At 39.3% G+C, this 21,834-nt stretch overlaps 1 protein-coding gene across 2 annotated transcripts in view; it reads right to left on the bottom strand.

Annotated features, from left to right (window-relative positions):
* Positions 1 to 12,334: 12,334 nt before the first annotated feature.
* The window catches only part of LMBRD1 (LMBR1 domain containing 1), a 244,472-nt gene continuing 234,972 nt past the window's right edge, over positions 12,335 to 21,834 (bottom strand). For both annotated transcript variants that reach the window (XM_026654807.1, XM_026654799.1), the window contains exons 15-16: positions 12,746 to 12,837; positions 12,335 to 12,578 (exon numbers count right to left, since the gene is read on the bottom strand). In XM_026654807.1, coding sequence (XP_026510592.1) covers positions 12,459 to 12,578; positions 12,746 to 12,837 — 212 coding nt within the window. In that variant the 3' untranslated portion in view covers positions 12,335 to 12,458. The remainder of the gene's footprint in view (positions 12,579 to 12,745; positions 12,838 to 21,834) is intronic.

Here is a 21,834-nt window from a genome sequence, read left to right as displayed (position 1 = left end):
ACCGGGGCTCCGGCCGCCCTCCCCCCGGGGCTCCGGCCGCCCCCCCCCCGCAGGGGGATGGGGGGGCGCGGCCGGAGGCTTTTTTGCCTGGGGCGGCAAAAAAGCCAGAGCCGGCCCTGTTTGATGTCAAAATTAGATATAATTAAAATTGCTTCAAACCGCTCAGAATACTTCCTTCAAAATGTTTCCTCAGCCCTCAGTCAATTTGCACTTCATCTGGACCTGGAAGGGACCCAAGAAAGAGTGAATGGATAGTAACATGAAAATTAACTCCACAGAGCACCTGAGGATTACTTTTTAGATTTAGTTTTGTTGGGAACTTGCAAAGCTGTTTGCTGTCTTTGCAATAATAGAATGAGTTATGCAAAGTCTAGAACGTCTGTGAATATGTAGACTCAGGTGCTCTCTAGAAGCTTTGCATCTAGTGCATTCTTTAGAAGGCTGCCAAGCTCACTTAATCAGGAGTGACACCAGTAGTATTTTTAAATGATATCACCAGATGAGATAATAGCTCATTCCTCCACCAGCTCCTTTTGCTGCCAAACCAGGATTTGCAGCACATTGCAAATATTAGCATGAGCTATAGTTATGGTGGGAACTTAAGTCAATGGAGTTACTCCAGGTTTATGTAGATAGAAGTGAAAGCTTGCACACTTTGATCTTGGAGGCAATGGAGATATGCCAAGTCTTTGCCATGCTAAGTCAAAGCAGAATGTGACCCCTTTGCCCACAGAAGGTAACTGAATGGTAGCGTATTGGGCTATGCAACTATTGTGCAGGAAATTAATGTGAATGAAGTTCTGTGATGAATCTGCACAGGTAAAAGCTGGTATCTGACGCATTATATTAATTGGTTGTTAGGAAACTGTCAAAAGAGAACTGACCATCAGTAATATTGAAAACATGCCTTTCTGGGTTTTTATTAAGTACAGTATATTATATACCGCGTATTTGTTGTAATGCAAGATTGTAATAACTTATTACTGTATGGTGGAGTCTGTATATGTGACCATAAAAATAAAAGCCTGCACACTCAAAGGGTCACTTAATACTAAGGCTAGATATGAGGTTCCAAATATTCAATCAATTTACAAAAAAGTAATTTACAGGATTCTACTAGAGCAAAGATCATCAGGATATTTGCAGTACACTGTTAAATGAGGAGCACTGAACTAATTTAGTTTTGTTGGAAAACCATTACGCTATATAAAATAATGTAAATAATAGCTAACAATGTATTACAATTCAAATTTTCAGGAGGGTAGTGAGAATTGCCTAATCTTTGCATGAGTGGCTTAGTGAAGGTGCGAGTGGTTAATCCAGGAAAATCAAATGCCCTGTTGGTCTCAGACCATTCCTAATAGGTTGGCACTCCGACACCATGGTGATGGGTATGATATAAAATCCACAATGGATGGGAATGTCACAAAAAAGCAATTGAAATTAGCAATAAATGACTGCTTTAGTTAGCAGCCTCAGAAGAAAGGCCAAATACTGAATGGACAAAGTCTCACCCTTAGAAAATGCTAGTAGTTATTTGTATAGATTATCCTCCCATTTCACTGGTCTACAATTTTTGAGACGTCGTCTGCTTCAGAGATAAAATGTGCTATTTATTATGTATTTTGATGTGCTGAATTCAAATATGACAATTAAAACAACTGATTGGCTACTGTTTCTAAGATATTTAAGTTTTTACATTTTATGTCTATGTATATTGTGTAGATAGTAGAGTTTTAATCATAAATTGTAAACCTAGGTCTTTTCATGTGTTTATGGTTGCTTTACATGATAATATTTCACCTGTCCTGTTTATGTAACACTTTAAAAATCAGCAAAAGGGTTATATAAATAAAATTTATTATGAAACAAAAGGCAAAAAACTATTCTGTACATAGTTTAGTCCTATTCAGTGTCTACTCGGCGCTTCTTGGCTTGTCTCTTGTATTCATTAAATGGAGCATCTCTTGTCACTGTCCAGCAATAGTCTGCAAGCATTGATGGGCTCCATTTGCCCTGATAGCGTTTCTCCATTGTTGCAATGTCCTGGTGAAATCGCTCGCCGTGCTCGTCGCTCACTGCTCCGCAGTTCGGTGGAAAAAAATCGAGATGAGAGTGCAAAAAATGTATCTTTAGTGACATGTTGCAACCAAGGCTTTTGTATGCCTTGAGGAGGTTTTCCACCAACAACCTGTAGTTGTCTGCCATGTTGTTTCTGAGAAAATTTATTGCCACTAACTGGAAGGCTTTCCAGGCCGTCTTTTCCTTGCCACGCAGTGCATGGTCAAATGCATCATCTCGAAGAAGTTCACGAATCTGAGGACCAACAAAGACACCTTCCTTTATCTTAGCTTCACTTAACCTTGGAAATTTTCCACGGAGGTACTTGAAAGCTGCTTGTGTTTTGTCAATGGCCTTGACAAAGTTCCTCATCAGACCCAGCTTGATGTGTAAGGGTGGTAACAAAATTTTCCTTGATTCAACAAGTGGTGGATGCTGAACACTTTTCCTCCCAGGCTCCAATGACTGTCAGAGTGGCCAATCTTTCTTGACGTAGTGGGAATCTCTTGCACGACTATCCCATTCGCAGAGAAAACAGCAGTACTTTGTGTATCCAGTCTGCAGACCAAGCAAGAGAGCAACAACCTTCAAATAGCCACAAAGCTGCCACTGATGTTGGTCATAGTTTATGCACCTCAAAAGTTGTTTCATGTTGTCATAGGTTTCCTTCATATGGACTGCATGACCAACTGGAATTGATGGCAAAACATTGCCATTATGCAGTAAAACAGCTTTAAGACTCGGCTTCGATGAATCAATGAACAGTCTCCACTCATCTGGATCGTGAACGATGTTGAGGGCTGCCATCACACCATCGATGTTGTTGCAGGCTACAAGATCACCTTCCATGAAGAAGAATGGGACAAGATCCTTTTGACGGTCACGGAACATGGAAACCCTAACATCACCTGCCAGGAGATTCCACTGCTGTAGTCTGGAGCCCAACAGCTCTGCCTTACTCTTGGGTAGTTCCAAATCCCTGACAAGGTCATTCAGTTCACCTTGTGTTATGAGGTGTGGTTCAGAGGAGGAGGATGGGAGAAAATGTGGGTCCTGTGACATTGATGGTTCAGGACCAGAAGTTTCATCCTCTTCCTCTTCCTCGTCTGACTCAAGTGAGAATGATTCTGGTGCATCAGGAACCGGCAGTCCTTCTCCGTGGGGTACTGGGCGTATAGCTGATGGAATGTTTGGATAATGCACGGTCCACTTTTTCTTCTTTGACACACCTTTCCCAACTGGAGGCACCATGCAGAAGTAACAATTGCTGGTATGATCTGTTGGCTCTCTCCAAATGATTGGCACTGCAAAAGGCATAGATTTCCTTTTCCTGTTCAACCACTGGCGAAGATTTGTTGCACAAGTGTTGCAGCATATGTGTGGGGCCCACCTCTTGTCCTGATCTCCAATTTTGCAGCCAAAATAAAGGTGATAGGCTTTCTTAACCATAGTGGTTATACTGCGCTTTTGTGATGCAAAAGTCACTTCACCACAAACATAGCAGAAGTTATCTGCACTGTTCACACAAGTACGAGGCATGTCTGCTCACTTTGGCTAAACAGAAATGTGTCCCTTTGCAAAATCAAACACTGACAAATAAGAGAGCACGACACTGTATGATTTCTAGAGCTGATATAGGGCAATTTGTTCAGCAGAGTGATGTAAGCTTCGTTATGATTGCATCATCCATGAATCTAGGAATTACATGATGCATTTCATATCATGTATGACGCAATACCAGCTTCAGATTGCATCATTCATTGTTTTGCCTAAAAAGCAAGTACTGTCCAAACCCAGTCATAGATTTATTCCTAGATCCAGTCAAAGATGTATTTTAGTCATTTCTGGTTTAAATTGAGATCCCTTCCCTTTATAACTCACTTATCCTCCACCATTCCCAAGTCAAGGGTCATATATACTGACCCAATAGCATATCTTGAAAACTAAAGCCAATCAACAATTTTAAGCATCATTTTCGTTCTCAGTGACCCAGAATTAGTAAAGTTTGACTACATTTATTTCAGAAGCATTTTGGCTGTAGAGCAGTGTAATTAATGTGAGAGTTCCTGGATAATATAGTAGGGCTAACGAGGGGAAATATGTTCAGCATATGTTTGCAAATTCTGAATCACATTTTGTTTCAGTCACATTCATGCCCTATTTGCATTTTGTGACATTTATACATCAATGTTTTGTTCATATAGATGTTCATTGCAAGTGAATTTCAGACATGCAGGCTAAATTTGTGTTTTTTTTAATGAAATCTGTTTTTCAACTGAACTTATCACCATGATAAGTAAACCCCCCCACCCAATCATTTTGTAACAAAATTACATTTGGGGGAGGAGGGCAGAACCAGTTTATAACCTTAGTTCACCCAAGCAACCAGTCACATAGCTCAAAGAATGAATCCTGAATACTAGACAACAAATAATCAATTGAATACTGACTAGGAACAGTCTGTGAAACAGTCATAGCTTGAACAGGCTTGTAAAACATTTTCACATGAACACATTTGTTGTGATCTCTTCATAGACAATTTGTGAACAGAAAGTGTGAATGGATTTGTTTATCATTTCCAAATAATGTCAGTACTGAGATTATAGAAAATTAGCTTCAGAATCTATCTTTGTGGCAGCATAACTGTACTCAATGCTTTACAACAGCGTAAATAGCAAGCATGGTAAATTGGCAGAACCATGTAATAATTTATGATCTACCTTGCTTATATTCCAGCAGCTAGTCTGAATGTAAGAGACGCTTTTAACAAACTTAAATTAAAAAGACCCTGCAATACAATATAGAATTCAAATACCTTATAAGGACAGGATCAGCCTAGAGAAGAATTCTGGCTTGAGGTATTAAAGTACTGCAATCCCATAAAATAAGAGCTGCCACCATGAGCATGTATTCGGGGCGGCTAGCCTGAGCCACCACTGCCCTTGCCACTGCTGCTACACTACTATTTTAGTGTAGCGTAGCTGTCGATGAGAGCTAGTGCCAATATGTCTACTGAAGCTGGGAATCACATACCGGCTCCATGTGTAGACATAGCCATTGTATGAACATTCACTGATAGCCACAGGAAGTGCCACTCTCTTTGTCTCTCCCCAATTCTTGAGGTAACAAATTGCTCCATGTGTACTAATGATACATAATCTCTTGGGATGCATTCCTAATATGAGGGTAATAGCAATGTTCTCAGAATCTGTGCAAATATGAAACTATCTTGATCATTGAAAAAGCTTAGACAAAAATGGTCAAAAAAGTATCTCATACGTGGCTGAAGGGGTGACAAAGGTCACTTTCTTTCTATGCCCATGTCTGGTGTATAGAGAATGTGCATGCTGCCTAGCCTTGCCATACCTACACACTTCAATGCCATCTCTACATCTTTCGTGGTTGTGCAGCACCCACCTCACATAAGATGTCTCCTCTTTTGGAGAGACTGATTTTCTTGGGTCATTTCTCCCCACCTCCCAATGTATTTATTTGTGTCCTCTTACCTCTGAAGTATCAGAGATGGCTACAGCTGGATATGGGATAATGGATGGACTGGGCTGATACTCTGGGCTGATACCGAGACTTCTCTCATGTGCTTGGTTGGTGGTTCTTGCTCACATGCTCAGGGTCATATTTGAGGTTGGGAAGGAATTTTCCCCCAATTCAGAGTGCAATGTGAATCTTCCTCTGCATCATGGTGTGCATGTCTCTTTCTGGGATCATCTGGGTATCTCTCACTTAATCAAGTCTCTATTGCAGGGGCCTCAGGCACTGGTGCATCTAGGCCTCTCCTGTTCTTTGCCTGTGGCACTCTATGGTTGAGTCTCCTAAGATCTGTAATACTTTGGTCTAATTCTGATTGCTGGGTTTGTGTGGGGATGGCTCAGTGGTGTTTAGTTGGCTGTGATACACAGGATGTCAGACTGCATAATCTGGTCTTAATCTCTATGACAGCTGTATGAGTCTTCTCCATTGTCTTAAACCAGTGAAAATTAGAAAAGGAAGGAATGGGAGGTCGAGTCTTTGCTCTGTGCATTACATGCAAGACTGTTTGCAAAGTGACAAGCTTAACAAAAAACAAATTAAATATTCCAGCTAAAGTGCATTTAAAACTCAAAGATGTATACAATGCCAGCAGTACAGATGCCAAGCATAAATGAATCAGCTGAAATCTGTTGGCAGCGGTACACACAGAAAGGCTTGAGAGGATTCCAAAACGAGGAGTGCAGCATGTAAGAGGCGAACTGCGTAGGTGAGAATGGGAACCGACTGGTATCGTATTATTGCAGAAGTAAATGTAAGTTAATGATTGTAATTACATGAGATTCAAAATGCAAGACAACCTCTCATCTCTATATTGATTTCCTTATTTGGGGGGAAAGTTTTAAGGTGTATTTGCTTATAAGACTGGGGTACTGCTTCCATAGCATAGGATCCCACTTCAGCTGGACAAATAATAGATTGTTTGGCCTGACACACAATCATAGAAGATTAGGGTTGGAAGAGACCTCAGGAGGTCATCTAGTTCAACCCCTTGCTCAAAGCAGGACCAACCTCAACTAAATCATCCCAGCCAGGGCTTTGTCAAGCCGAGCCTTAAAAACCTCTAAGGATGCAGATTCCACCACCTCCCTAGGTAACCCATTCCAGTGCTTCACCACCCTCCTAGTGAAATAGTTTTTCCTAATATCCAACCTAGACCTCCCCCACTGCAACTTGAGACCACTGCTCCTTGTTCTGTCATCTGCCACCACTGAGAACAGCCTCACTCCATCCTCTTTGGAACCTCCCCACCCCGCTTCAGGTAGTTGAAGGCTGCTATCAAATCCCCCGTCACTCTTCTCTTCTGCAAACTAAATAAGCCCAGTTCCTTCAGCCTTTCCTCGTAAGTCATGTGCCCCAGCCCCCTAATCATTTTCATTGCCCTCCGCTGGACTCTCTCCAATTTGTCCACATCCTTTCTGTAGTGGGGGGCCTAAAACTGTATGCAATACACCAGATGTGGCCTCACCAGTGCTGAATAGAGGAGAATAATCACTTCCCTCAATCTGCTGGCAATGTTCCTACTAATGCAGCCCAATATGCAGTTACCCTTCTTGGCAACAAGGGCACACTGTTGACTCATATTCAGCTTCTTGCCCATAGTAATCCCCAGGTCCTTTTCTGCAGAACTGCCGCTTAGCCAGTCAGTCCCCAGCCTGTAGCAGTGCATGGGATTCTTCCAACTTAAGTGCAGGACTCTGCACTTGTCCTTGTTGAACCTCATCAGTTTTCTTTTGGCCCAATCCTCCAATTTGTCAAGGTCACTCTGGACCCTAGGTATCTACCTTTCCCCCCAGCTTGGTGTCATCCGTGAACTTGCTGAAGGTGCAATCCATCCCATCATCCAGATTATTAATGAATATGCTGAACAAAACAATTATGTTATAATCATATATGATTTACATACAGGGGTTCAACTGTTAACATAGATGGAGATATTACACATAATAGCTTGTGAAAGTCTCCCTGAGACATAGATTATAGTGATTAACAATGGATTTGTATGAGAACTGTACTATATTGCAAGTGTATAAACAAACCACGACAAACATGTATGTGGACTCCATGTCAGAAATTGTGTGTGCAGAAGGAGGCTGTAGAATTGTCCCATTATAAAAACAGACCTATCCCCAGCTCAAGCAGAAAACTTTAGCAATGCAAACCATATTTGTAAACAAACATTTAAAAACAGTGTCACATACATTAACAAAAATAGCAGCTATGTCTTTTCTTAGTCTCTTAGCAACAGAGTAGTAGATTTAAAAAAATCCCATTTAGTATCTGGTAAAAATATTTCCTCAAGATTTGAGGCATCAAGAATGCTCCTTTAAAAAATTTAGAATCTTGTTGGACACTTATCCCATCAGATCACTTATCTATCTGTAGTTATTGAACAAAGTAATACAACATAAATGACAGACAGGAACACCTGTAAGAATAGGAAAGAACATTTGAGCACATGGAAGGCAAAAATTGCCCTAAATTGCTTTACTTTTTTGAATAACTTCAATGAATGAAAAACTAGTTATTATAAGCAGCAGTCCTTGGAATCTTTAACTGTACTCCTTGTTCTTTAGTTGTCTACTACCTGGACTAAGGATGTTCCATATGAAGAAATATGATAATGATCACTTGCACTGGCATTGCTAGATTAGTTGATTTGTTATGCTCATACAAAGCACATGGGATCTTTTCAGGGGGGAAAGGCAAATATGCTGCATTTATTGAAAATACAACAGTTAGCATATGCTTTTCAGTCTCTCTCTCTCTCTCTCTCTCTCTCACACACACACACACACACACACACACACACACACACACAGTCCTGCCAGTTGATGTTTATAGTTATCAGTCTGTTGTAGCTTGAGTCAATCTAGTGGCCAGTTAGATTGAGCATGATTGAGGAGCTGGGCTCTTGTCGGTCACGATCCGATGCTTTGTAGTACTGAACCCAGAGTTCCATGCCAAAACACCCCAGCTTTGTAGTTGTAAATTCCCATTTGAGTCCATGCATTTTGCAATGTCATCCTGTCCTTAAGTGGTGTTAATCTTGGGGTTTTCTGCTGTTATCATTTGATGGTTATTGTCGGGCTTCCCATCGTTATCTCCTATTTGTTGTCTTGCCTCCCTCTGAGGTTGTCAATGCTGCTAACATGTTTAGCATTGGATACAATGAATGTTTTCTGATTGTCTCCTGGTTTTTCCAAGTCTCTCACTTTTCCTTGACCATCTGGACATTTGTGATGGCTTTCACACCTTTATCTTTTCCTGATGCATGCATTCCTCATTCACACAAACAACCTCTTACAGAAACCTTCAAAGGTATACAGACAGCAGTATTTTATATTCAGCAGAATACATTGTAAATCAAGCCTTGCTAAATCTTATAACTAAAACAATTCACATTGGGGCTTCAGGCCCTCAACATTCCTCTAATCTCCTTAACATTGACACAATGCAAGATCCTGTCTCTCACTTTCTAAACCTTAAAACAAAGAAATGTATATTTAAGTAGGGTGCCTAATTTGTAATACATATAGGAAACCATAGTAGACATAACTTATCCTAAAACAAAAGGGTGACCATAATTGTTCTGGTCTGTCATTCCTTTCTGCTATTCAAAAAGGGTAGCTGTCAGGATGAAATCAAATCATACATTACTTCTCATAGTACAATTATAAAATCCTGCTCCTACAGATTTCATGCAGGACTATGGTAAAAATAGAAAAGAGTGACATCACGTAACACGCAGCCCTGCATTTCCTTTACACTGATGGTGCTCTGTACAATCTCCCAGCTTTCTCAATGCCCCCAAGCTTCCCCGCATCGGCAGCTGCAGGAGCCCCCCCGAGCACCTAAGTTTTAGTCACGGGTATTTATATAGTAAAAGTCATGGACAGGTCAGGGGCTATGACTTTTTGTTTATTGCCTGTGACCTGTCCATGACTTTTACTAAAAATACCCATGACTAAATCATAGCCTTATTTATAATTAGGGTCCGCAATTTTGAGAATCCTAATTCACTGTCACAGTTAAGATATAATGTTTAAAATAAAAGTTATGTCCTATTCCTCCTGTTAGGGAGGACCTGTAGAGATTTGTGCCTTATGGTTATTTGGGGGGGGGGGGGAACGGGGGGACGGTCAGAATTGGAATGGAGTAGTTCCACCCCACATTCCTCCTACTCTTTGCAGATTTTCTCACAGGTAGGTATGGACAGTGCTACCCATTTTGTTAATGCTTCAAATGTAAGGTTAAATAACCTATCATCTAATGCAACTGAACCCATAGACCCCACTGTAAAACAGTACATCCGAACAGGTTCTTTAATTTTGCTTCTTTCGATGTTTCACTGACAGCAGGCAAATTTGCCATCAACAATGAGATGAGCAGATTTGCCAACAGATCTGTAAATCTTTTCAAGTACTGGGCTTGATCCTAAGGGTCTGACTAAAATGTGCCCTAACACAGTCCCAGTACGTCTTCAGCCTAGTGGGTGGAGCATGGATGGGGATATAGGGTTAGAGTGGATTGGTGCTTGAACTTCAATTAAAATTTCCCAGAATTTATGGTATTTTATTTCTTGGTTTGTTCCTTTTTAAAGAATTCTATTAAAGTTGTTTTAAAGGTTAATACAGTCTCCATCTAAACAGCCTCTCAACTAAGATTTTTGTTTGGAAATGGCACAGCTGACAGACTAAAATTCAAAGGATCTTATAAAGGCCTGGTGTGATGAAGTACTGCAGTAACACATATGTAGCCTATTTCTGGGGTAATAAAAGAGGAGACGGTCTGCTTCTAAAATACTGTGAGAACTAGAGAGGGCAAGTTAATAAATTACTTTTGTAAATTTCAAGGTAATTAGGTAACAATTACTAATCTTCCAAAGATTACCTGAACTATATTTCTAGGCACTGTTTGTTATCCGGCATTTTAGGGGACTGAGGGGTGCTGGTAAGTAAAAATTTCTGGTTAACTAAGAGGAGGGAGTTTCAGTGTGGGAGGGGGTCAGGGCTGGACCGTGGGAGGGGGTGAGGGCTCTGGGAGGGAGCTTGAGTGTGGGAGGGGGCTTGGGAACCGCAGCCAATGGGAACTGCAGAGCTAGTGCTCGGGGCAGGAGCACCGCACAGAACCGCCTAGCCATGCCTCTGCCTAGGAGCAGCAGGGGCATGTCGCCACTTGCAGGGAGCTGCCTGGGGTGGGCCCAGATCCGGTACACCACGCACCCTCCCGAGCCCCAACCTCCTGCCTTGTGCCCCCTCCCGGACCCAAACTCCCTCCCAGAGCCTGTGCCCTGCACCCCCTCCCACACTCCGAACCCCTCATGGGCTGTTCCTCCACTTAGGAGCAGCAGGGACATGTCGCTGCTTCTGGGGAGCCACGCAGTGCCAGGGAGGGAGCCTACCAGCCCTGTGCCAACCAGATTATAAACCGGACTTTCTATGAAGATCAGAAATGCTGAGCTTTCCGGGTGGTAAAATGCTGGATAACACAGCTTTTACTGTATTGTTACAGTTCATGCATTTTATCTCTTGCACTATTTTTAGGAATTGGCAAGTCTGCACTTTTAAAGAAATAATGGTAATAACCCATGGAAAGTCAATATTTAAAGGATACTTGATAGCATAAATGAATTTTGGTTTACAAAGAAGAACTCAAGAAGAAGGTATAGTTAAGATATTGTAAGTTTATTTTACAAAAAAGTATACAAAGAAAACATCTAGTTTAGTGGAATTAAACTTTTTAATGTTTACAGTGTTACAATTATGTTTGTATTTCATTTTTAATGACTTGTTTAAAATGACAATGATTATACTGACTATTTCAGATAGGGAAAATAGTCTTAATCCAGAGAATTTGTATTAATATATTCTGAAAAATAGAAGTACCATAATTAATCTCATGTTTTAATTAATCCATGTGGTTAATACTACTCAGTAAAGAGTTTAATCACATAACAGTTTTAGATCTTATAACATTTTGAAGAAACACTGCCAAGATGCTGTGTAGTATGGTTAATACGGAATAATACGTTTAACTTCTCACATATCAGAGTAACAGAGCAAAGGCTATATCCAGGTTGCCACAAAATTCAGTGATCTAGTAAATGGAAATATAGTCGTGGCTAAGCTTCAGAAACAGTGGAAGTTTACACAACTTGTTTATTCCTAGCATATTGGGAATGAACTCTGGAGCTCACTGTATGTATTTTTAGTACATTTAAAGATATTCCTGTAAATCTAAACACTATCTCATGGACTATAACTTTATATGCATATCACAGTAATGGCAGTGAAATTTTTATTGCAAAAATTAATTATACATAGATTGCCACACTTCTGGAAAGTGAAGGAACTTTAGCTGAGTCTTTCAAGCAATGTTTGTTTACCAGCTGTTTCAGTATGATTTTTAAACGTAATTCCCTATAAATTCAATCTTGCTGTAAAAAAATCATACAAGTCAGACATGAAAGAAATTTAAGAAACCAAAAACTAGTAACAGAAGGGCAACATTAACTCTGAAATATTATCAACTGCAATTACAATATCAAATTGTACATTAGAAAACATGTCACATAAGCATTCCATCATAAAACCAGTACATTTTATATATATTATTCCAACCCAATTTCAATAATAGCTCTGCTACGATACAGTGATGTATTCTTCAGGAAACAAAAAATATTCAGTTTTCCACCCCTTTTAAATGAATATTGCCACTTTCTCAATTTTTTTTTTTTTTTTACCACAAGCGAGAGAATTTGCTTAACATTTGGATTAAAATTCCACATAAACACAACTTTCAGACAATTTTAAATTACAATTTTTTTTAACTTTTAGGACAAAAGGCTGTCAACCATAATAGACACATGGTTCATCATCACTTATGTCTGAATCATCTTCATCCACTTCTCCTTCAATGACTGATTTCTTCCCTTTGCAACATGACACAATTAATCCGATTAAAAAGACCTGTGAATTTAAATGAGTGTAATATGTATTACTCGATCTCACTTAAGAATATGAAAGCGATGCATTTAAAGTTAAATGTCACAGTCGTGATGCAAATACCTGAGAGTTACAATTTATGTTAAAGCATTCAACTTGATTTGTAATTATCTCTACGTCAGATTACTTACTGCAATGAATGCCCAGTTCCCAAAGTAATAGGCAGCACTAAAGAACCAAAACTTATGAAGGAAAAGGTAGGTCCGAGTAATAGTGCACTGATCTAAAATAAAGCAGACAAAATGGTTATTCCAATGTGTGTATTTCATGGTATAGTAAAATCTTCTGGAATTACAGCTAACAGTAAACTGATTAATATTAAAAATATAGCAAAAATCTACTACTCCGCTCAAAATAGACAGTCTTCTCTTAAAGATACAGAGATATACAAGCTAATTATAGTTATGGAATAATTTATTCTGAGGAAACAATAATTATAAAGAAAATAATGCAGTTTCACAGAGAATTACATAGACTTGTCTGAAAAAAAAAATCTATTGGTTGAAACTATACATGTTTGCAGGCTCAGCCCAAAGTTGATTTTACAAATTCCAGTTATCTATTTGAGTTCTGCTACAGCAAAGACATATATGAGAGGTTATATGACCCAAAAAAGCAGAGGTCTGATTCAGACTAGAAATCTGCCACCAGGATTGATTAAATCCCCACCATCCCTCCAAAACAATACGGTAGGTTTTAAGAATGCTCGGGAAGCAGATCTGGAGGAAGAAACGAAAGGTAAAAGTCATGGATTTTTTACAGATTCAACAGACTATCTTGATATAGACTTAGCCCTTTGCAGCCTGTCCAGACCCTAGGGGGAGAGCAAGTAGGCCTGTGTGGGAAATCCTTAACCCACAAAAACACTACATTCTAAAAGAAACACAGAAAGACATACGTTTGCTTACTGAACAAGTTACTTCCACGCATAAAACTGTAGGCAATACTGAGGCACTCCCTTCACACGTGTGTTGCATGAACTTCTTGCATCCTGTCTTAACTGCAGCCCCACTCCTGCAAACCTTTACGTATATGCTTAGCTTTACTCACACTAATAAGCCCACTGAAGCCAATGGGACTACTCACATGCATAAAGACACAATATATGTGTCTGTAGGATTGGGGCCTCAGACTGATAGCTCTTCAGGGTGAAACTGTACTATTACTAATAAATGGTAACTAAAAAAAAGCAATTTTCATATGGAAAGATTCTCTCTATTACAATTTTTTTTGGAGGAAAACAAGATTTTTGGCTTTAAGTGAAGGTATCATTTAATAAAATTATGAATTTTCACTACAAGTTGTGTCATGAACGTATGTCTCTAAATTAGAGAGCACTGGCTTCTAGATCTGGCCGAAAAACAAACAAGATTCTCTTGCTATCTAGCTGTTGGGTAGGGAAGATGTAACTACATTCTCTGTATATTTGCTCACAAATTCCCATACATTTTAAAACAGAAAAAAAATTCTGTGACTTTAAGCTGTGCACATTCTTCTGGAATCTTAGCATATCAGGGATGCACTGCTCATCAAAATAGTAGAACAACTATTAACCAGTGTAAAACAGGTTCTTCCTTAAAGAAAGCTGTTAATTCTTACAAGATACTTATTAAAGATTTGCCATTTCTGAAAAACAAAAAACAGTTGGGATTGTATCCATTTATTTATATGGATGTGAAAATGTGACCACCTCCAGTGTTTATTTAAGTTGTGTACAGCAGATGCAGTACTAGTGATGAGTCAAAAGTAATAGACATTACCCCATTTTTCTGGTTTTATAATGTGTTAAATTCTTAATAGGATTGCCCACAAGGGACTGCATAATAGACCTATCATCTTCTACTGGTCCCAAAATGCTGCAGAAGGTTTATTCAAATGCTATTTATTTCCATTAAGTCACCAAAATATTCACTTTTCCTATATAAGTACTTGTGTTCTTGCATATCAAATTTATTTTTTTTAATCACCAAGCCCAAGTGAATTGGAGTTCCCAAATCTTCAGCAATTGACAGAATTTGGATGCAGTGGTTGTCTGAAGACATTTGTTCAAAGGGTAATGCTATTCTTGATACAATTTTTAAAGGTGACCATATTTCCTAGAGATGAGGAAATTCAGCATGTCCATTCCCTGGGAACAGAAAATTTTCCACATCACAGTAATTCCAAAAGTTTCAATTGAGAAATATCAAAGTGTTTCGTTTCAACATTTTGATGGAAATGAAACAGACACAGAAAACATGAGACACAGGCACTATAGCATAGTTAAATGCAGAGGCTACAACTTTATTTAAAACGTAACTAACTGGCGTAATCATTCCAGAACACTCAGCAGGCTTATTCCAGTGTGGTTCTCAATGGTCACCAATGACCCCAGTCTACTATAAATCTGAGGGCAAGTGTAAAGCGTGAAGGCCATGCCCCCTCTACAACTTTGGACCTGCCGAGGGACCTTGATTTAGAGCAGAGTCCCAACCTGCTTTCCATCTCCATGTCAGAGGTAGCAAAGCTAAATTAAAGGGAGCCATAGGCTGCACGAGACATAAGAACATAAGAGCGGCCATACTGGATCAGATCAAAGGTCCATCTAGCTCAGTATCCTGTCTTTTGATAGTGGCTAATGCCATATGCCCCAGAGAGAATGAACAGAACAGGTAATCATCAAGTGACCCATTCCCTGTCGCTCATTCACGATTTCTGGCAAACCCCCTCAACATGCAGTGCGGTGCTCAAGACCAATGCCCAGGCAGCCCACTGGATTACAGGGACCTCAACAGCACCCCTGCTAACCCACCAACTGCACTGGAATCTGCCAAATATGTAATTTAAACCCCCTGCTGGGCGCCAAGTGGAAGATGAAAACCCATACAGTTTGCCCTATGGGAAAAATCCCTTCCAGGACCCAAAACTCGCAATCAACCTAGCTCTTAGCACCACCAAAATCCAGCAGCTAGATTAAAGGTGGGAAGGGTGAGGCTGCAACAGGGAACCCACCATGGTTACCCTTCCTTGGCAGCCAACTATATCAACCCTCCCTTGTCCTCCACCAAATGAGAACCAGTCACCCAGCCCTAGCACCACCTCCACTGTCCAATGGCAGCAGCATTGGGCAGAACATGCCCTGGAGGCCCAGGTGCACATGATCTCCAATAACCTGCAACATGAAGAAGGCAGGGGGTGGGGAAGGGAGAAGAGACGCAGCTGCCCCACACACTAAAGGAAAGGGAAGAGAGAAAAAAAAAAGAGGGGGCATATAGAATACTGCTTTAGCTGCTCCCAGTGGAGATCCCTCTCTCTCCTGGCCCCAGAAAATGTCTCTCCAGAGTTCCAGATCCCATCAAAGCCACACCCTGGCCAGTGGGATGAGCAGTTCATATGTTAACAGCAGTTTGGAACCCATATAATATATACATATATACATATATAATGTATTTCAGTCCACCCTTCATCCCCATAAATTATACAAAAGAATAAATTCAGCTTGATTTTGTGTATTTTATTTTGAAAACTGAAGTAATGTGAAATCACATGTAAGAGCAGAATATTAAAGTGAGTTGCCATGGAAGTGAGAACAAAAAGATCAATAATACACAGGGAATGACTATTTTAAGGTAAAGGAGATCGTAACGAACAGAAGGAAGACAAAAATGTGAAAAATGAAACAAATGAATTAACTGGTTTCAGAGTAGCAGCCGTGTTAGTCTGTATCCACAAAAAGAACAGGAGTACTTGTGGCACCTTAGAGACTAACAAATTTATTTGAGCATAAGCTTTCGTGGGCTACACGAAAGCTTATGCTCAAATAAATTTGTTAGTCTCTAAGGTGCCACAAATACTCCTGTTCTTTAAATGAATTAACTGTGATTCAGCAGGTGGCACTCTTCCTTCTGATAGTGAACCTAGGAGTTAAAGGCTGTTGAAGTGTTTGTCTTTTGCAAGATTCGTAACAGAGATCCTGGCCACTTGTGGGTGTAAAAGATCTTGTAACATTTCCCATGGAGTGTTATACCCACGGAATATGGACAAATACAACCTCTCTGGAGATTAACTCACAGTAGCGTGAGGAGAATCAACTAAACCAAAGATTGTAGGACTGCTCCCCTGAATTGGTAAAGTCAAGAAATTAATATTGCGTAAATGTATGAACCCAATTCCAGGGAGAAGACTTGTATATCATACCAGATAGAATCCTGACATATCCTGAAGAAGCTTTGGACCCGGTACAATACATCCTAAGATTTTCAAGTGCTGAGAAACCGTCATGACAAATTTGTAAAAAAAAGTTTACTGTTTCCCTCCTGCATGTTTATCCATCTGCTACAAATCTCAGAGATTTAAAAAAGTTGTAGTCTTACCTAAATAATAACTCAAAACTCTTAACATCTTGCTTAAATTAACATACATATAAACCAATGGACTGGGATTATACGGAATTCAGAGATCACAGTACTTAGAATTTTGTAATGGAATGTGGGAGTAAAGCTAACTTGCTCTCGTGGAACACTGTGTAAGGAATATTGGCCTTAGGGTTGCAAGTCACTGATTTTCTAGGCCAATGTTATTGCTGTGAGAAATGCAATCTTCAGAAAAAAATTACACAGTGAATATTTTCCCAAAGTTTCAAATGGAAGTTTAATAAATTTAGCAAGAACTAGATTTAAACCACAAGAAGGCACTGAAGGTGGGAAACAGTGAAGTAAGCGTTTCAGGAATCTTTGGATGACCAAGTACAAAAGATTCTTGAATGGGAATCTGGCATATGTGATTGCATCTTTGTCTGTGCTCAGTACATTTTTATTTTTCAAAGAATAGATCAGGATAACATATGAATATGAATACTGAAGTAACTCGCCTCTGTATGGACTAGAAAGGTAATCTCTCCATTTCCACTGGATAAATTTGTTTGGATGCTGAAAAGGGAACTCTGCTGCCAAACCTAGGGGACTGAATGCAATAACTGAAGAGATCAGTTTGAAACTATTAATAGTGCCCAAGTTTTTGTCTTATTTTCTATTCCTGATGACTTTTGAAATTGGGGCTATTGGAGAGAATACCCAGGTTATAGTCTAGGGAAGTAGCATTGGTCAGGGAACCAAAGCCACTTCCTCCCCAGACCACAATTTTAACATGTCATTTTCATTTGTTGTGAAGAGATACCTCTATATAAGTTTTTATGTATGCTGAAATAATACATGAAAGAGTGAATTACCAAGCCCTTTTAAATCGTCCATGTTGGAAGTTAATTTCTGCTTACACTGCCTGCCAGAACATCATCCTTTCCGGAAAATACATGGCTACAGCAATTACTGCTTTCCAAATAGTTCCAGCTTCATTTCAAGGATGAACTCAACCAAGAGTGGAAATTTGTAGAGGCTATTCAAGGGACAACTAATGAAATGCAATGGTCATGTTTACTTACATCATAATCCAAACAATGCAAAAGCACTATGAAGCAAAGCTATGGACCAGCTAAGATCAGAGTCAGCAGTCTATTGTACTAACAGGTCAGTAGTTTATCTGTTTTGAGGAACAGAGGAGTCTATAAATTTACTGCATCCATGGATTTGCCTATGGATGAAGTATAAAGAATTAGAAGGAAAAAACAGGAACATTCTTTGGTGAAGGCAAACATTTACAGCATGCTGGAGGAGTATTTACAAAGCCACATTGTCTGGTCAGTATGGTTTAAAAGGAACAGGATTATTTTAGAGGTATATTTACCTTATAGGAAAGTCAAAACATTTGTTGATGAAAGCTAACAAATAGCACCAGCCTCATGCCCTCTTCATATGGAAAGGATGCTTAAAACAGCAGCAATTACCTTCACACACAAAGATTTACAGTAAATTCTAAATCTAATCACTGAAACAATAAGATAGGAAGAGAGAATAAAACTGGTGCAGATGAAAAAGCATTGTGACCATACTTAACATATTAGAGAAAAGAACAGGTCTTAAGAGCAGCAGCTTTAAACAGCCACAAAGAAAAAAAAACAAAAAACAAAAACAAAAGAAGGATGTGCAGTGCACAAAAAGGCAAAGACTCTCATATTAATCCCCACTGAGAAATATTGCAGGATTGTAGAAGAGACATGACTTGTCTCTATGAACTCATTTTAAAACATTACTAAAATGTATGGACTCCCTTATTTTCTTTTCTGGGATATTGGAGATCCTCTCTAAATACTTATGTAAGAAATTAACTTCTTCTGTCAGAATTGTTATATTTAGTAAAAAGTTAGTAGCTAAAATGACAATATCTAGTTCAAACCAGAAAATAAGCACACTAAAGCAATCCATTAAGTCTGTGAAGTGCTACTATTCCTCTGTGATGCTGGCAGGGCTCTCTTTGGAAGGATTGTCTGTAGCTCTCTTACACCCTCACTGATACAGGATTCTATGAAGAGAGTACACTGGAGACTCTCATTCCTCTCATTTTTGCAAAGGACTCTACGGCCCCTCTCTGCATGATAGAGATTCTTGAACAAGAGGCTCTGCAGCCCTGTTCCCTAGTAATAGATGATGATAACAGAAGTGGGGCCCAGTGGGTGAGTCTAGCCACTTTGCCAAGCTTCCTTTAATACATTTTCTTTTTATTGCTAAAAACACACTAGAAGCTGCAATGCTCACTATATCTGGCTTTGGAGTTTTTGAGGTACACTGTGGGGTATGACAAACAGGTAAATCCTGGAGAAAATTAAAGGGCATAGCAGTGAGCCCAAGTTGAGACACAGACAAGCCTCACAACCAAATGAAGACGGTTAAGGAGAGATGAGAATTTAATGGAAGCAAATTCAGAAAGTCAGAAAAGGTTTGAGATTTGGTTTGTGTAAGAAAAACAAGACTTTTTGCGTTCTTATTTTATCTGAACCTGTTCATCCATTCCTAATAAAAATGTGAAGTTATGATGCTGACAAACCAGGTGCCAGCTCCTGCCAAGGGCCCTAGGTCTCAGTTTAACTCTGACAAATACATAGCTGGAACCAGTTTGGCTCATCTGTGTGTTGGTATTGTTAAAATAAGTATTAGCATTATAAGAATGTGTTTAGACTTTATGAAACGCTTGTAAATTGTTGCATGCATTAATCTCCCTTACAATATCTGTATACCATATGATGATGTGATACTTAAGTGTTTGCTCTGTAACTGTAAATCACATGACAGGAGAGAAGCATTAACGAGTAAGAAATACTAGTTTCCAACAGGAGCTATCTCCTGCCCAACAAAAGAAGACCCGTCAACACCAGACGAACTATTACGAAACATTGAAGGGCAAAAGACTTGGATTGCTCCCCACCTCTATTAAGAGGGGATGTGCAAGTGAATTCCTCTCAACAGCTGAATTTGCAACCTGAAGCAGCAGGGGGGAAGGAATAAAAAGCCCTAACAAAGAAGAACTGTGTTTTTTATGCTGCTTGGACTCTGAAGGGCAAGGGTTACTAAAGTTAAGCAAAAGATCCACAGTGCATGGCTTCGGTTAGCCCTAAAGCTTATTATAGAAGCTACTATTACTTTTTGAAAATTAAGATTGGAACTCTCGTGTGTGTAGATATGTTAACCTGTTTTAACCTTGTAAATAATTATCTCCTTTTCCTAATTAAGAAATCTTTCGTTTATTATAGGGTTAGATACAAGTGTTGTGTTTGGTGTGAAAGCTAAGGTACAACTGACCTAGGGTAAGTGACTGTACCTTTGGGAATGGGAGTAACCTGTGATTTTTGGTCTAAGGGACCATCTATCACAAAAGTAAGCTTACCTGGGTGGCAAGATAGACTGGAGTACCCAAGAGGACTGTCTGTGGCTCCATGTTAAGGCTGTTATAGTGTCTGAGGAGTTTACACTTGATAATTGAACTATAGAACTCACAGCCAATTAAGCAGGGTCTCTGCCCTGCTCCTTAACAGTGTGCCCTGAACTTGATACTTGCACTCTTTAGCCACTGTAGGACAGCTTGACAGCAGATTAAAGAGAAAATGTAAAGTGCCACTATATTTGAAAACCCCTCCATTGTTAGTTATCAAATCCTATTCAATAAGAAAAAAGAAATGAGTAAGATTTACCCAATAGTGCTCTCTCTCCTCCTCTGCTTTGTATTTGAAAAGTGGAAAAACAATACCTAATGAATGGGGATAGCACAGTCTCCCCACCATCTGCAGCCCTGCAGCTGTTCACCTGAATTGCAGAATTGCTAAGAGACCTACAGATGGCTCTCAACAGTAATCTTGCTAAGCAAATTACAGTATGTATTTTGGACCAGTTTGACCTACAAAAGTTATGTTAATGAAATAGGACAGAAGTTCAACTGTTCAAATTATGGCTATTTTTGTATTATGTCAAACTCAATAAGATAATGGTATAAATTTATGGATTTGGCAAGAATACTACAGGATATTTATACTCAGACTACTCCATTAGATTACTAAATTTTGGATAAATATATTAAGACATGAAAATTCCAAATGTTAAGAGATGTAGAGTTTTTTTTTAAAAACTCAAATTTGCAATTTTATTCATGGATATAAGAAGGCTGTAGATACTGCCTCAATGCTGTGAGAGAAAGACTACTTGTATAGTCTATCTAAATTAGTTTGAAGCGAGGGGAAAAAAATTACTGCATTAATCTGAATTAAAATAACCACTTGTTACCCAGAATGGAAACTGTCATGAGTATTATTCAAAACATTTAGACCCTCTGGAGTAGATGCAGACATGGAAAGGCACCCATGCAGAGATAGTTAAAGGAAATACTACCTCTTAAAGAAAAGAGTATACTGCTTTATCAGCATTATCTAGTTAAACCAATGAAGGTTCAGGGTATAAGATGAGACAGATGCTTTACAGAAAAAGGATGATTGAAGCCCTAGAAAAGGATAGCTACAGTTTCTAATAGCATCAATTACCAGAAAAGCCAAATGTATTTTATTCCCAGTCCACTGATGGAAATTTTTCATTCTGGCATGGCAGCAGTCTTTGGGTTCAATTTACCAATGTTCTTACCCAAGGTTTTCTTCAGAGAAGTGAATTAGCCTGTTACTTAAGGAAGATAAATTACTAAAATGGACAAGAAACTATTTCACCTTCAAAGGAAACTACTGTAACAAGGACTCTAAGTTGAAAAGGAGGAAAATTTTCACACTTAGCAGTAATTATAACATTTCCAGAAATACCAGGTTCTTGTGTCTTTTTCACATGACGAAGTTTCCTCTGTTGGGGTAGGGAGACAG

The sequence above is a fragment of the Terrapene carolina genome, unplaced genomic scaffold (genome assembly GCF_002925995.2).
Source record: "Terrapene carolina triunguis isolate 2854851 unplaced genomic scaffold, T_m_triunguis-2.0 Scaffold42, whole genome shotgun sequence".
NCBI classification, from domain to species: domain Eukaryota; kingdom Metazoa; phylum Chordata; order Testudines; family Emydidae; genus Terrapene; species Terrapene triunguis.
Note: the sequence above shows the minus strand (reverse complement) of the source record. Positions and strands in the feature narration are given on the sequence as shown.